The sequence below is a fragment of the Rhodamnia argentea genome, chromosome 10 (genome assembly GCF_020921035.1).
Source record: "Rhodamnia argentea isolate NSW1041297 chromosome 10, ASM2092103v1, whole genome shotgun sequence".
Taxonomy (NCBI): Eukaryota; Viridiplantae; Streptophyta; class Magnoliopsida; order Myrtales; family Myrtaceae; genus Rhodamnia; species Rhodamnia argentea.
This window is the reverse complement of record NC_063159.1, coordinates 3,073,114-3,088,464: the sequence shown is the minus strand read 5'-3', so window position 1 is coordinate 3,088,464 and position 15,351 is coordinate 3,073,114. Positions and strand designations below refer to the sequence as shown.

Sequence of the window (15,351 nt, the reverse complement as noted above, 5' to 3'; positions counted from 1 at the left end):
ATAACCCTACTGGATCATTTTAAGGACGTTTCAGTCAGACATGGTATGACGTTTGTCTTCAAGTAAGCCAAATCCTGCTCAGAGACAGTCCCCCAGGGACCCACTCCTTCTTGGTGCTTCTTTCTCTCTCCCTCTCTACACCAAGGAAATTGCATTTGTATGTGCGTATGTTCGTGTCAGAGAGAGAGATGGAAAAGAAAAACCACAAAAACAAAAGAGTAGCTTAACTGAGAGTCCGGAAGGTAGAGAGTACCCACCACCTCACCTTCCCAAATCAACCCTACTAAGCAAAAGCTTCCCTTTTGTCTCAGATTCCGTGGTTACCTCTCTTTCAGTCCCTTCTCTAGACGATATAAAGACCCATCATATGATCTTTCTCCTAAAACTTCAAATCCTCCTTTAATTCCTCTGGAGCTGGGGGAAGATAGACATTTTGGAGCTGCGAAAATGGAGCATGCTCATCAGCTGCTGATGTGGCCAAAGAGGAGGCTGAGTTCTCACTTCAAAGCGCCGAACAACCCCTTGTATGACGATTCGTGGGAGGAGCAAGCGTTTGCAGAGGACGCAGCTGGGTCGCTCGGAGGTTGCATATGGCCTCCACGATCGTATTCTTGCAGCTTCTGTAGGAGGGAATTCAGATCAGCTCAAGCTCTTGGTGGCCACATGAATGTCCACAGGAGAGATAGGGCTAGATTGAAGCAATCTCCAATTCCCCAGAGTGAAATTCTTCATCCCGAGAATCAAAATCACCCTAATCACATTCGAGAGTCGACGCCGCACTTGGGTTTGCCCTCTCCGCCTCAGCTTTGCACCTTGTTGTATAACCCTAACCCTAATTCTATCCCACCAGGTGCTTTTGTTGCACCCACCTCAGCATCACCTTCTGGGGTTTTCTCTCCACTGATTGAGGGAGTTTATAATGATCGCTCCGTGGTCATTAACCCTTATTACTCTTCCTTTATAAGTGAAAGCCGTGCTCAGACTACCATGTCCTGCTTGCCGTCTAGATCCAATTTGCTTGGGGAGAAATATTGCCATATTGTTGATGCCGATCTGATCAGAGAGAATTCCAGCACATCAGATACGGAAGGAGAAAGGGCTAAAGCGGATCATGTGAAGACAGGTATGTCGGTGAGCTTAAACTTATTCATCCGGAGTCGACCGACTCTATCAAGTTGCGAGGAAGAGGCGACTAGTCGCAAGAGAAAGAGAACTGATGCTTCGAATTCACCGTTCTTTCTAAAGCCTAGCGCAGTTGCTAGGCATCATGTCCAACCAGCTGAGGTATGTGAAATAAGCTCTGGCCCCATAGAAGACTTAGATCTCGAGCTTCGGCTTGGCAACCGCCCTAAGGTAAAATTGCAGAGCTGAAGTGCTTGAGTGTCCTGTCGTCCTTGTGTTTATGCGTTTCTATTTGCGTCTTCTTCCTCTTCTTCGTTCTGGCTTTGATCCGGAAAGGTCGAGCCTTCTTCACTTTGAATGTGATTACTTGACTCTGTACGTAAAGTGTATTGGATTTACATGATGTAACAAAATCAACAAGGAAAGCAATTGCGGAATTCAGAAAAGAGATGGGCTTAGCTTGGTCGCGTAGTGTTCTATGCTTTGTGAAGATCGCTCAATTGAATACCATATACACCTTGCTTCGGTGGTCACGGAAAAAGATCCCTTCTTTTCCAGGAAGAAGTTAAATTGTTTCATCGATCTTTACAACGGAAGCTGCAAATTTGAGTTTTCATGGTCGTTGGTTTCCATGGTTCTTTTGCATCAGCATGCTTTTGCCTTGTTCAAAAGTGGTCAAACATTTTCATGGGCATAAACGGTTCTTTGTTTTGTTTATTTTCTTGTTCTTTTCTTCTCTCAAAGTCATGCAATTCCAAGACTTTTAAGTTTAAGAGGACTAGGGAGTGAATTTCCCTTCATCCTTCAGTCTTAATCAGTGCAGGAGTGCTATAATTTTAACCTCCTTGTGTCTACTTATGCGTCTCTTGGGAAGTGCTGAGGCAAAGTATTTGAATTTTTCTTGTACTGCTTGAAGTTCGAAGGAACCCAACCATCTCTTTAACCAACCAAACTGCTCATGCAGCGCTTGCAAACATAATCAACAAATGCCAAGAACAAAGTTAAACTGGACCATCTCGTGAGAGAGAGAGAGAGAGAGAGAGAGAGTAAGTTTGCATGGAGTATGGTGAGCACTTTTTCCCATTCAGTACCTCACTGACACTCTATCAGTACTCTAACTAAAACCCTAGATCACCCTAAAAAAACAGAAAGAGCTCAGAGATTGATGAGTTTCCAAAAGGCATATCGGTCAGATACATCACAACATGGATTCCCTTTTTTTCATTTTGTACTTTTCTTTTTATCATCATCATCATCATCTTGATTCAGATCTCTGCTTCAGTTTACTGTTAACTCCTCTGCATAATAAGTCCATATGCATGTGTACTATTATCTAGCTTTTTCTCTGACATGTCTCTCTCACTCTCTCTCCATCCAAATTTGCCAACAACTCCTTGGAATCAATCCATTTAAGTATTCCACAGTGTGATTTATCCCGACTTTCTTTAATCCAGAGAGAGAATATCATCGCATCACGACTCATTGGCATGTGTACGCTTTGTTTTGTTCCTTTGCGAATATATTTATCCGTTTAGTATGCCATATCAGAGCAAGGGGTATGTGTTTTAAGCCCGCTACAAAACACTTGCTCAAATCTGTGCATGGTTCAAGTAATAAGCCCTTCATAATTTAGCGGAGTTAAAGCACAATAAAACTTTGATATGCCAAGGACATATATTTCCTAAAGTTTATGTGCAAACTTATGTGGTAAGTCCACCCCTAGAACAGTAACTGAAGATTTTTGAGTTTCGCGTGTGAGATTTTTGACGAAGTTGTAGTAGAAAGATCTCTTATTTCTAGGTTTGAATAGTGCTTTTTTTTTTTTTACGGATTATTTTGTTCGGCAGTCCAGTTTCCAATGATTTTGATGGCTTCTTGTGTGGTGGAATTCAAAGATGCACGTGAAAGAACGGTACCCAAACAAGAATCGAGTAAATTCTGACTAAGTTCATTCCGAATTCTAATCCTGAGACCCATGTCTCATATTCCCTATACGTAAGTTTCCAACTTAAGTTTGTTTTCTTTTCTTTTTTGCTTAGCTTTTATCATGGTTTGCTTTATTTTTAGAGTTGCTCGTGATGCTTAAATTTTATATATAATCGATGGAAAAAAAGTAGTGCTAACTATATGGCAATAAAATTTTATGTTTTTAAGTAAAAAAGTGTAAACATGAATTAGGACAAGATGGTTAATTCCATTTGATTCACCAACGAAAACTGTACAAGCTATGTATGACACAAGATTGGCAACATTATTCAAGAAGAAAGTCTTTAGTAAAAGAAAGCATAAGGATAATTGTCCAAAAAGTCCTAAACTTATTATACGATGGTCAATTCAGTCATAAACCTTTCAATCATGCCAATTTGACTCCCAACTTTTTAATTGTGTCAATTTAATCCTAAATCTTTGAAGTATTGTCAATTTAGATCTATTATTTGCAAAATTTTCCAAAAGGACCATAATGACAAATTGTCAAGAAGTTTATGACTAAATTGTCAAATCGTCAAAAGATTTAGGATTAAATTAGCAAATCATCAAAAGCTTTAAGACTAAATTGGCACAATTAAAAGGTTTATGGTTGAATTCGCCACAGTACAATACTTGGACAATTTTTCCTTAGTAAAGGTGAGATCGATTGTTTTTGGCTTGTAATAACAACGAATAAATCTGTGGCGAGTCCAAAGATGATTGAACATATTATGGTGCTTGTCTTCATTGGGGTTTCGATCAGAAACAAATAATAACACATTGGTTGAGCTCCACAACAGCTAATCAAGCTCTGAATGATTCTCGGAGGCAGAAGTTGCACATGGGCTCGGATGTCGTTTTTCTGTCCCTCCCCATGTAGTTTTTATGGGAGTTCGAGCTGAGGAATTTTGGAGTTTATTCTCACGTTGTCCCTAAAAGCATTCTTGCAAATTCCTTAAATAACAGTAAAAAACCGAACATGTGAAGGAATTTCAGTGTAGTTTTGGCTGTATTTGGAGGGATTCTCTGTAGGGTTTTGTTTAAACTAAAACTGACAGCTTAGGGTATAGTTTGCATGGGAAGGAGTTCCAAGCTCACGAGCTCTTTCTCACATCGACATAGCATCTCGGTTCTCTCTGTATTTGTCCTTGATAATATTCACTAATTGCCTGAAAAAATCTCAACCATCGGATTAAAAATACCTGACTAATTGATTGATTAATCATTGTCAAATTTCAGATCGAAGTGAATCATTGTCAATCGGAAGATAACTCACAATATTTTTTTTTTTAGCATCCAAAAGCCCACGATATTGTAGCAAAATCATAGGTAACCTCGAAAAAAAAAAAATGGATCGAGTATATTATATCTGCACCACATCGGTGATTTCTAATCAAAATTGATGGGACGGATTGAATTGACACAAATGCAAATGGTTAATTACTCAATTGGGGGAAATAGTGGTTTAGAACTAAATTAGTACAATTGCAATAAATTTATGACTTTTTTGCTAAATTTTCCGGCTTATACCTCTAACTATGTTCATTAAAGTGATAGAAGCACTTGCTTTTCCTAAATATTTTCAATCTTCTCATTTGCGGTCAACATCTTCTAGATAACAAGTGTTTTTCGTTCTAATAAATCTACAATAAATATATAATTACTAAACCATTCCTAGAAATTACCTCTAATAGCCTATCTAAAAGAAAGAAAAAGGAATGAAGTTCTCTTACATTCTTCCCAAAGAAGGCTACTACCGAGGCCAAATGAAAGCACATACTATGTCGAATTGAATGGATTGCTCGACGAAATTGATGTTGGATTGCAATAAACAAGTGTTTATTGCATTAAACATGTTGATGTTTAAGGATAAAGGTTAGGGATTCCTTTACATTTTTTCATTTACTCTTTTCAATCTATTTTTTCCTCAGATTTCGTGGTTTACAGGATATGACTTCAATTTGACACCTACAATCTTGTACTTTCTCTTATCTGTTGGGTTTGGATAAGTTTTATATTCATACAGTCTCCTTCCACCTATTTGTTTAAGCTTTTTAATCGGGCTTTCCTAACAACATAAACATGTTTAACATTTCCACTGCTATTTATAGTGTGAATGTGAACGATGGGTGATGCTTGATGATTAACTTCTCGTTGCCTAAGTTTGATCCCATACGTTCAAAACATAGCAAAAAACCTGAACTTCACTAAATATGCACAGTGCCAACTGGGGTTGGCTCAGTTGGTAAGTTCGGACACTTCACATTGTCCATGCCTAGGTTCAATTGTCTCTGACGGCAGCCCTCCATTGGTAGGCGATCTGTAAGTCCACTTTAAGTTCTCAATGTAGGCCTATAACATGCCATGGCCTTGGAATGGGGTAACATCCAATCCTGCTAAATTATTGTTTAGAAAGACAAAAAACTTGATTATGCACATTGTTAGCAACTTATCTCGTTTGCAAAAGCATTATAGATTCCAAAAGAATGAGAAGTAGGATGGATTAGCGAATGTGAACTTAAAATGATGTGATCATAAATACCCTCTCATTGTACATCCCAAGTGAGAAAACATCATCAGGGGGTAAAATAATGTAGGGAAAATAAATCGTCTAGATAAAATACTGTAACTTGCTTATTATTTGTTTATACAACCTTTAGAAATGATTTATTTTTCCTACATTATGATCGTTCACAATTCAATCCCAAATTGACAAGTAGTATTCTTTTTTACCTCTTAATGAGATAAACCAATGTTGCATTCTTTATCCTTAGATAGTAGTGGTTTTGACTAGGGAATGACCTCCAATTCTCATCTTGTGCGGGTTTTCTTCTTCAATATATTTTCACAAAGCACCTTAAACTTAAGAAAATACAAATTTGGCACGTAGATTATCAACATAGAGCTTTTTCATAGTTTGTCGAAGTTTAGACAATATTTTAGATTTCCTTGGGAAGTAAAAAGGAAAAGTAAGTTTCTTGCATTATAAAAGGGGGAAGAAGTTCTCAAAATTTGAACTCAAGACTCTTGCTCTGATACAATGTGAGATTTTTTGGGATCACTACTTCTAAAAACTTAAGCTTTTAGATGAATGCATGGTTTAATATTTAAATATTATATTGTTCAAATTATTATTTAAATAGTCTATCAATCAAAATAAATATGCATAATAATAATAATCACGTTGTCTTACTAGACTAACTAATCTTATTCTTCGCAGTAGAATGGCTTCGAATGTCGTTTGATATTTAAAAAAAAAAAATGACAAGTTCCGGTAAGAAATTCACTGGCCTTGAAATGGTATTGAAGAAGTCCAGCCCAAGTTCTTTTCCTTGAGGTGGAAGGAGACTATAGACATATGATGTTAGACATTCAATAGGAAATATGACAACCTTGACCCCATAAAAAACAAAAAAATCATTCTAAATGTAAGCTATGCTTGTTTCGCTTAAAATGAATGATTTACAAAATGTCTTCTAGAAATAATCACTTGTATCGTTTGAAATGATTAATTAATAAAAAATATTTTCATTATCGATAAAAATTTATGCTTAAACATATTCATGGATGATGAATACAAGAAATCAATTTTAAAGAAAATATTTTTTAAATTAGTTATTTTTCGCAAGATAAATGAAGCCATAATGGCAACTGACACCATTGTCGTGTTTGTGAGTGACTACGTAGGATGAATATTTTCCAAGATTATGATAGTTTATATCCTTATCTTTTGTTAGACATTATGTTAAGAAATATTAGAAAAATGGATTCAATCTTTTAGTATTGTCCTTTAGATGTTTAAGATTGAATTTATTTATTTTTTTGTCAAGAACATTTTTTTCATTGATTTCAGTAACTTCTTTTCTTTCTTTTTTTACAAAATTTCCCGAAGGCCTGCTGGCGGAGAAATGGTCCAATTTGACTGAAGCCTGCTCTGGTGCTGGGTTTAGCCACGAAGGTCGTAGGTTTAATGATCCCCGGTTGTGTGCGGGAATGCAGTGTAATGCAAGTGATAAAATCGTGCGTAGTTTTCAATACCACAAAAAACATAGATAAGGTATAAAGACAATGAAATGTTTGAAAAAAATAAAAAATAACTAAAGAAATGCAAATTTTAGGAAACTAAAAGATAATTATAAGGACGTAATTGAAAAATTTTCGTGTGGCCTGAACCGTTCTGTCTCAGTATTGGAGGTCCAGGGGGCAGGAGTGCTACCATAATAGGAAAACGTTTTGGAAAACTATTTTCCTTTCTGGGGAAACCTCGTGATTTTCAAAATAAAATATGGAATTGCCACCAAATTTTTAAGAAGACTAGGTTGACTGGACGAGCATTTGTCATTTGCGAAAGCTAATGGATCTGATTTTCCAGGTTGCTGTTACTCGTGAGAGCGGGCTAGCATCTCCACGACATTCTTTCGACACCACATTTTTCAATTAAGTCCATTGGATGCAATTGTCAAACAAGTTCCTAGAATATTGATGCAAATTTTTTTTCGGAGACGTCTTCCGCGTCATTTAACGTAGTGGCATGACTCCGTGTGACATGTATGTTTGTGTTTGAAAACATGATTAATAACATGCAATTAGAGTTCAAATTCGTGATGTGTACGGACATATGACGAGAAAAATTACCAAAAAAGTCTTCAATCTATTGTAATTGTATCAATTCAGTCTTGAACTATTTTTTTTTTTTTTGCCAATTGAGTCCTAAATTTTTTGCATTTATGTCAATTTAGTCCATTTGATCTGCTAATGCTAACCAAATTTTGTTTATTTGATAATGCACTCTTAACTTTGAAAGCTGATGAAGCATTATTATAATTTGACCCGGTTAGACAGGGGTATTTTCGTGCATTCCGCCACATATAATTCTAGTCTTGAAAGTTGAGATATTTTTAGGGAAAATAACTATAGGTTTCTTAAAAATACATAGGAAAATCATGACGTGCTTATTAACAAGTATAATATCGGCTTCGAGAAAAATATGAACTCCCTCGACTTATTTCAACTGAATAACATGTGACAAAAACATGTTTTCGTACTTTTCAAGATAATTTGGCATTGCAACATTCTATTTATTTATGAGGAGTCTAATTTGAAATCAGTAGAGTAACGGCTATTCTAACTAATTTTAACATTATGAAGAAGCTAATTTTCTAAAAAAGATTCTCAATATAGAGACTTAGAGTTGATTACATTCAAGAAAAATACAAATGAATGCCCCTATTTACAAGACTTTTTTAAATCCCTAGGAGAATCTTGACCTAGTCTTGCATAGACATAATGTGAGTTACACGTCGAGTACTCAATGAAAGCCCATGAGAATGGCCAGCCTGCAGCTCGACTGCGATGAGGTTGTTGTCGATCGACGACGCCGGTGATCCACTTTTCTCTTAAAGTGTGGTTCGATTTTTTGAAAGTGTCAGGATTACAAATTTTCAAAAATTGGGATTGGGGCGAAAAGTAATGATATTTCTTCATTAAAAATACAATCGCCATGATTCTTACGACGAGGGAAAGCTTATGACTTGATCCTGAAGACGGATTTAATCGAGTAGGTCAAATAACAAAATTCGCAACACCTCATGATCGGATGGCCATTTTTTAAAGATGTTATGTGTTAAGATCTTGTCCTTTTATTTGGACAAAATGGGGATTGTTAGAAAGCTCTTGACGTGGATGACCTAGTTATGCGCTTCGATCGAACTTTTAACGAAGTAATTTTTTTTTCTAACTTGGTCAAACGTTAAGTTAAAGACTCAACTGTCTACGGGGCCTGTTCGCTCTTTGGTATTGTAGCACATTGGGTTTAGTTAATTAGGTTTGACATTTGAGCCAGTTGGCTCTAGGTTTTGTGGGTTGGGATAGTGTTATTGGGCTTGTATTGGGCAATGGCCTTCTCTTTTGTATGGTATTGAGTAATAAGAATTTAAATATAAAAAAAACTCATATTAGTATTTTATCTCCTTCAATTGCATCGTACGATGATATTGGGACATCCAAAAATTCAGGGCTTTATTAAAGTTCCAATACTTATAAACCCACAGTTTTTTCGTCAATTTTTTTTTTACATAGCCCTTCCGAGCTCTTTTAAAAATCTTATAAAACTTTGCGAAGTCACATTCTAAAAATTCGCCGCTCTAAATTGATTTCAATTTTTAATTCAAACGTCACAAATGCAGGGAAGAATTACCAAAAAATTCATAAACTTATTGTAATTGTACTAATTCGGTCTTAAACTTTTCTTTTGACCAATTGAGTCCTAAAATTTTTGTAATTGTGCCAATTCGGTCTATCCGGCCCGTTGATACCGACATGGTGCCACCGACGCTAATGTGGAATTTTTTTAATATTCAACAAATTTTGTAAGTAATTTTTAAGTGTTTAATAAGTTTTTTGTCTTTTTTTTTTTTTGTTATTTTGGGCTGACATCCCCGCCGGAATGGCTAGTGAAGGCCCACAGGCCCTCTCGCAGGAGCTGGTGGAGGTTGTCGACAACCTCCTAATGGCCCAACCAAAACAAACGAAAAGAAAAAAGACACTTTTTTTAAAAATAATTAAAAATTTGTACAATATTAAATTGTTACAAAACATTTGCCAGGTCATCGAAGGTGGAACCACGTTAGCATCAATTGGCCAAGTGGACTAAATTGTCACGCTTATAAAAGGTTTAGAAATGAATTGGCAAAAATAGTTTAAGACTGAATTGACACAATTGCAATAAGTTTAGGACCTTTTTGATAAATTTTCACCAAATGTAGTGGTAAAGTTGTAATTTGGAGAATATTATCCAAAATTCATGTGAACTACTCACTATCTCAATATCCCAAATAATATAAGAAACGCAGAAAATCCAGGCTGTTATACTGGTGGTTTTGATTTCGCAAGAGAGAAATATGGATATTTAATGTGAATCCAGTGTTGTCCTCTCTAGGTTTTTCCCAAATTAAAGAAATGAAATTAGACTCGAGATGATATACGTAAGGTATAAAGGGATTGAAAAGATAAAGTGGCCCGTGATTAAAGCTTGGCAATGAATGACTGTAAGCCGGTCCAATTGACTGAACAAGTCACGTGCGACCATGCACAGACCTCGCTAACAAGCCACAAGATATACAAACTTATTTTTTTCCTAAAATTAAGGAGAACTAGACTATGACCTTATTGTGCAGGTCAAGGTTCATAAATTCATAAATAGTAATGAAACTTGAAGAAAAATTTTGAAAAAATCAAGACTCATAAATGCATTCACGTGGAAAAAAAAAATAATATGTAAGTTCATTTGTGTAACTTGGAGAAAATGTTTGGAAAAAGTCAAGGTTCATAAATGCATGAATAGTAATGAAACTTGGGGAAAAAGTTGAAAAATCACTATAAATAGAATAAGCTCTCTTCAATTTCCATAACCCATCAACTTTTTCTTTTTTTTTTCCTCTTCCTCTTTCTCCCTAGCTCTCATGCTCTCTCTCACTCTCTCGCGCCCTCTCTAGCTCACGCCCACACTCCCTCATGCCGTCTCTCTCTCACGCCTCCCTCATGTGTCCTTGATTGCTCGACTACGATCTCGATCGTTTTTTCGTGTGTTATCGGGTAATTCTATATCGAAAAAGGTAGGCAATTACTAGTTTTGACATAGGGATGTTAGTTTAATACTTGTTGAAGTGGATGTATAGTTATTCTTTATGGATGAAGTGCGATGCGTGCCTAATCGTATGTATAAAACTTGCTAAAGATGGATTGAGAAATTAAGTCATTCTCATGTGTATAAGTGTATGTATTGTAGACGGTATAGGAATTTTCTTAGATCGTGTGGATGGTATAATAATTCTAATCAAAGATGATAAAAGAGATCATGTGTGTGCAAGTATGCGATTGCCATTAAAAGACATCGATGCACCACCATTAGTGAGAAAAGCAGCAGTGTAGGGACTCGCGGTAATGATATATTTTTGTAAACCTCTGATTACCGTTGCTCACGATAATGGATGGATCTGCCGTCAATCGCAAAAGTTCTAATTGAGGCGATGGTGCAAACATCATTACTTAATGATGACATGAATTCGACGTACCATCGTACATATGCAGTGACGACGTTGCTCGGTACCGGAAGTTCCGATCAGAGGTTCGAGAGAGAATACCCAAAAGTGAAAAGAAAAGAATGCTTGTTGCATTTATTATGTTTATGCTTGACATTGTCACAAATGTCGTGTGAAGTTGTTATGAAAGATGAAAGATTCGAGAAATGAAGAGTCGAAAGTGAAAAGAAAAGTTTATGGTATTCATTTTAAGTGTATGTTTGATACAATGACTAATGTAGTGCTCGATAAATTTGAGTAACGGATCACGGGATATGTTTGTGGTTCACGGCATCAGGTGTTATAACTTTTACTTTATCTCGGAACTAGTGTTTTTTTCTTCTGGGCTGTGTGCTCATCCCGTCATTTTTTCAGGAAAACCGATGATTTCACCACGAGCGCCTCTGTTTGGCCGGACTACCCATATGCGTATAAAGGAATGTAATCAAGTCTGATTTTTGATATTATTTTCTGTTATTTTGTTATCTTTCTTGTTGCATATATTTTGGGATTCTTTGCTTAAATTAAGCAACCAATCCTCTGTACATTTTCCTATAAAGTCATGTAAAGTGTAAATAATTATTTATTATCAATAGAGAGAATTTTCAGTATCTTTCATGGTATCAGAGCACACCTAATTTGCTCTCACGAGTTTCCTTCTCGATCCCGGTTTTCTTTTCTATTGCTCGTCAATGGCCGCCTCTGCAGGATCTTTTGTTACAACATATGGTGTTTCATTTGCTCCTGCCGGTTAATCTCTTTTTCGGCCGCCGTTCAATTGCCGTTGAAACTCACGGCCACCAACTTCCCTTCTTGGAAGGCCCAGTTCAATGTCCTACTCATTGGATACGATTTAAAGGGCTACATTGATGGCACACTCTCGTGTCCTCCAACAATGCTCGCCGACAAGATTGCATTTGCTGTCAATCCCGCATGCACCAGCTGGATCCGACAAGACCAGCTACTTCTTCATGCGGTCCTTGCCTCTGTCTTTGAAAATATTGTTCCTCTTATTGCGTCAAGCCGAACCTCACGGGAAGCACGGGTGAAACTCACCAACTTATACACGAATAACTCGCATTCATGGGTTATGCACTTGAAGGATCAATTGTCCTCGGTTCGCCGTCACTCAAGATGTATCTTTGAATTTTTGCAACACATCGGGTCTATTGCGGATGAATTGGCACTCATCGATACTCCCTTAAGCAACGATGATCTTGTCATTCATGTTCTTCGCAGACTTGGATCGAAGTTCAAGGAGGTATCCGCTGCGATACATGCTCGAGAAAATCCCATTAGCTTTGAAGAACTTCATGATAAGCTAATTGCGTATGAAACCTTTCTTCAACAAGAAGAATCCGCCTAAGATACAACTCCTATTTTTGCTTACTACACAAGCCGCAATAATCGTGTGAAGGACAATTCTCGTTTCTCCAATCAATTCAACCGATCTACTGGCACCTATCGAAACAATGGACGCAACAAAAACAGTCGCTTTCACAACAGAAATGAAGGCCGCAATGATAGCAGAATCGGTTGGAATGATGGCGGATATGAAGACCGAAACAATAGCCGTGATGGTCCTTCATTTGGTTCACGCATTGTGTGTCAACTGTGTGACCAACCAGGGCACTTAGCAAAGACGTGCTATCGGTTTCGAGATATCTGCCGTGAACCCGAGGTGAATATAGCTAAAGCTAGTCGTAATTCAGGATGGATTGTTAACTTCGAAGCGTCTCATCATGTTACGAACGATCTCTCCAACTTGTTGCTACACAATGATTACCAAGGACCCGACGAAATCGTCATTGGTAATGGTGCAGGTTTGAAAATATCCCACACTGGTTCTACTACTTTACATTATCTGCAATCTAAATTCCACCTAACCAATGTTTTGTGTGCTCCAAATATAACCAAAAATTTACTTTCGATATCGCAACTTTGTCGTTCTAATCAAGTTTCCCTTAAATTTTTTTCCTCTTACTTTGTTGTGAAGGAACTTTGCATGGGGGCGACAATACTCCAAGGAGAGCTTAGCAATGGAATGTATCGATTACCCTCTCCATTACAATATCCCACGGCCTTGGTTGGAGAACGAGCTCGGACGGTAGTTTGGCACAATTGATTAGTGCATCCCTCTTCCAAAATTCTGCATCACATTATTAAGACTTTTATGCTTCCTTCATCTAATGAGTTTAGTTCAGATCCTGCGACGCTTGTCGGTGTAGCAAGAGTCACAAGTTGCCTTTTTATTTTTCGATACTTGTTAGTCGTCATCCGCTTGATTTAATTTATTCTGATGTTTGGGGTCTAGCATCCACTTTATCAATTGATGGCTCTCGGTATTATGTTATCTTCATTGACCACTTTACTCGATACATTTGGTTATATCCATTACGTCAAAAATCTAATGTTGCATTCGTTTTTGAACAATTCAAACAAATTGTGGAAAAACAGTTTCAACAATCTATTTGAACCTTTTACTCTAATGGCGGAGGAGAATACATTAAACTCAAAAGTTATTTTATAAAACATGGTATATCTCACCGTACCACTCCTCATCACACACCAGAACACGGTGGCATTGCGAAACGTTGTCATCGGCATATTGTTGAAACCGATCTCTCACTCCTCCATAAAGTCGCCATTCCATCTGAATTTTGGAGTTATGCCTTTTAAACCGCATGTTATCTCAGTAATCGTTTTCCAACCAACACCCCAAATCTTCACTCTCCCTATCATGCTCTTTTTGGCACTAAACCAAATTATCTCAAACTTCGTACTTTTGGATGTTTATGCTACCATTGGTTATGTCCGTACACCAAAACCAAATTGGATTTCCGATCTTGTCCATGTATTTTCCTCGGTTATAGCTTGACGCAAAGTTCTTACAAATGTTTTGACCCCGTTTAGTAAACGTCTCTTTCTCTCTCATCATGTTGTGTTCGAAGAACATATTTTCCCTTAAGCCACCCTCAATCGGTCTATTTCACATCATCCAACTCCACCATTAGCGTCATGTCCGGTTCCATCTCTTCCATCCGTGCCGCTACCTGATCTTGCTCCGCCTCTAAAGCCCGTAGGTAATATCGCAACTCACTCCTCGGTTTATATTGTCTTCCTCGAATATGAATACACTTCTCAATGTCGCACCAAAACCAAATGAGCCACACCACACTCTTGACATTGATGTCCAAACCGACACCACACATGCTCCTTCTAATTCTCTCCCCGGTAATATCCCAAATCAAAGTCCTAACTACGAATTCCTACCCGAGCGCACCACCACCTTACCCGCTAACCCTACTACCAAACCCGAGCCAAACCCTCCCATTCGTACCCACCCCATGATTACCCGTTCAAGAAACAATATTTACAAACCCAAACAAATCTATACTCTCACCACTAAACATTCGTTACCTCAACCCATTGAACCAAGTGGGATTACTTAAGCCTCAACTAATCCCAAATGGCGGGCTGCTATGTCGGACGAAATCAATGCCTTGCTTCGCAATGGCACTTGGGAACTTGTTCCCCATAATCCTTCGTTTAACATTGTTGGCTGTAGGTGAGTGTATCGCATCAAGCGACGATCCGATGGTAGTATAGAACGATACAAGGCTCGGTTGGTGGCCAAAGGCTTTCATCAAAGGCCTGGTGTGGACTTCTAAGAAACCTTCAGTCCTGTTATCAAACCTACCACCATTCGGATAGTTCTATCGTTGGCCCTTATGCGTAGCTGAGATTTACGACGTATAGATGTAAATAATGCCTTTCTCCAAGGCACTCTTGAAGTGAAGTCTATATGATGCAACCTCCTGGCTATAAGGATCCTACCAAACCCAATCATGTCTGCAAATCACGCAAAACAATTTATGGGCTCAAACAGGCTCCCCGTGCATGGTACAATGAATTAAGTGCCTTTCTCCTTGATCATTCTTTCGTCAACTCCAAAGCGGATAATTCCTTTTTTATCTACTCCAAAAATGAGACACACATGTATTTTCGGGTCTATCTTAATGATCTCATCATCATTTAAAGTGATTCCAAAGTTGTGAACCAATTCATTGCCTTTCTCTCCCACCGATTTTCTATGGAATATCTTGAGTCTCTACATTACTTCTTGGGAGTTGAAGTAGTACCTATTCAACATGGTATACTTTTATCCCAACACAAGTATATT

The 15,351-nt window shown here is 37.6% G+C and overlaps 1 protein-coding gene across 1 annotated transcript; it reads left to right on the top strand.

The window, feature by feature from the left end:
- Positions 1-260: 260 nt before the first annotated feature.
- LOC115739863 (zinc finger protein 10-like) lies at positions 261-1,590 on the top strand. The gene has a single exon (XM_030673154.2). It carries the CDS (start codon positions 448-450, stop codon positions 1,369-1,371), a length of 924 nt encoding a protein of 307 aa, XP_030529014.1. The 5' UTR covers positions 261-447; the 3' UTR covers positions 1,372-1,590.
- Positions 1,591-15,351: the final 13,761 nt, after the last annotated feature.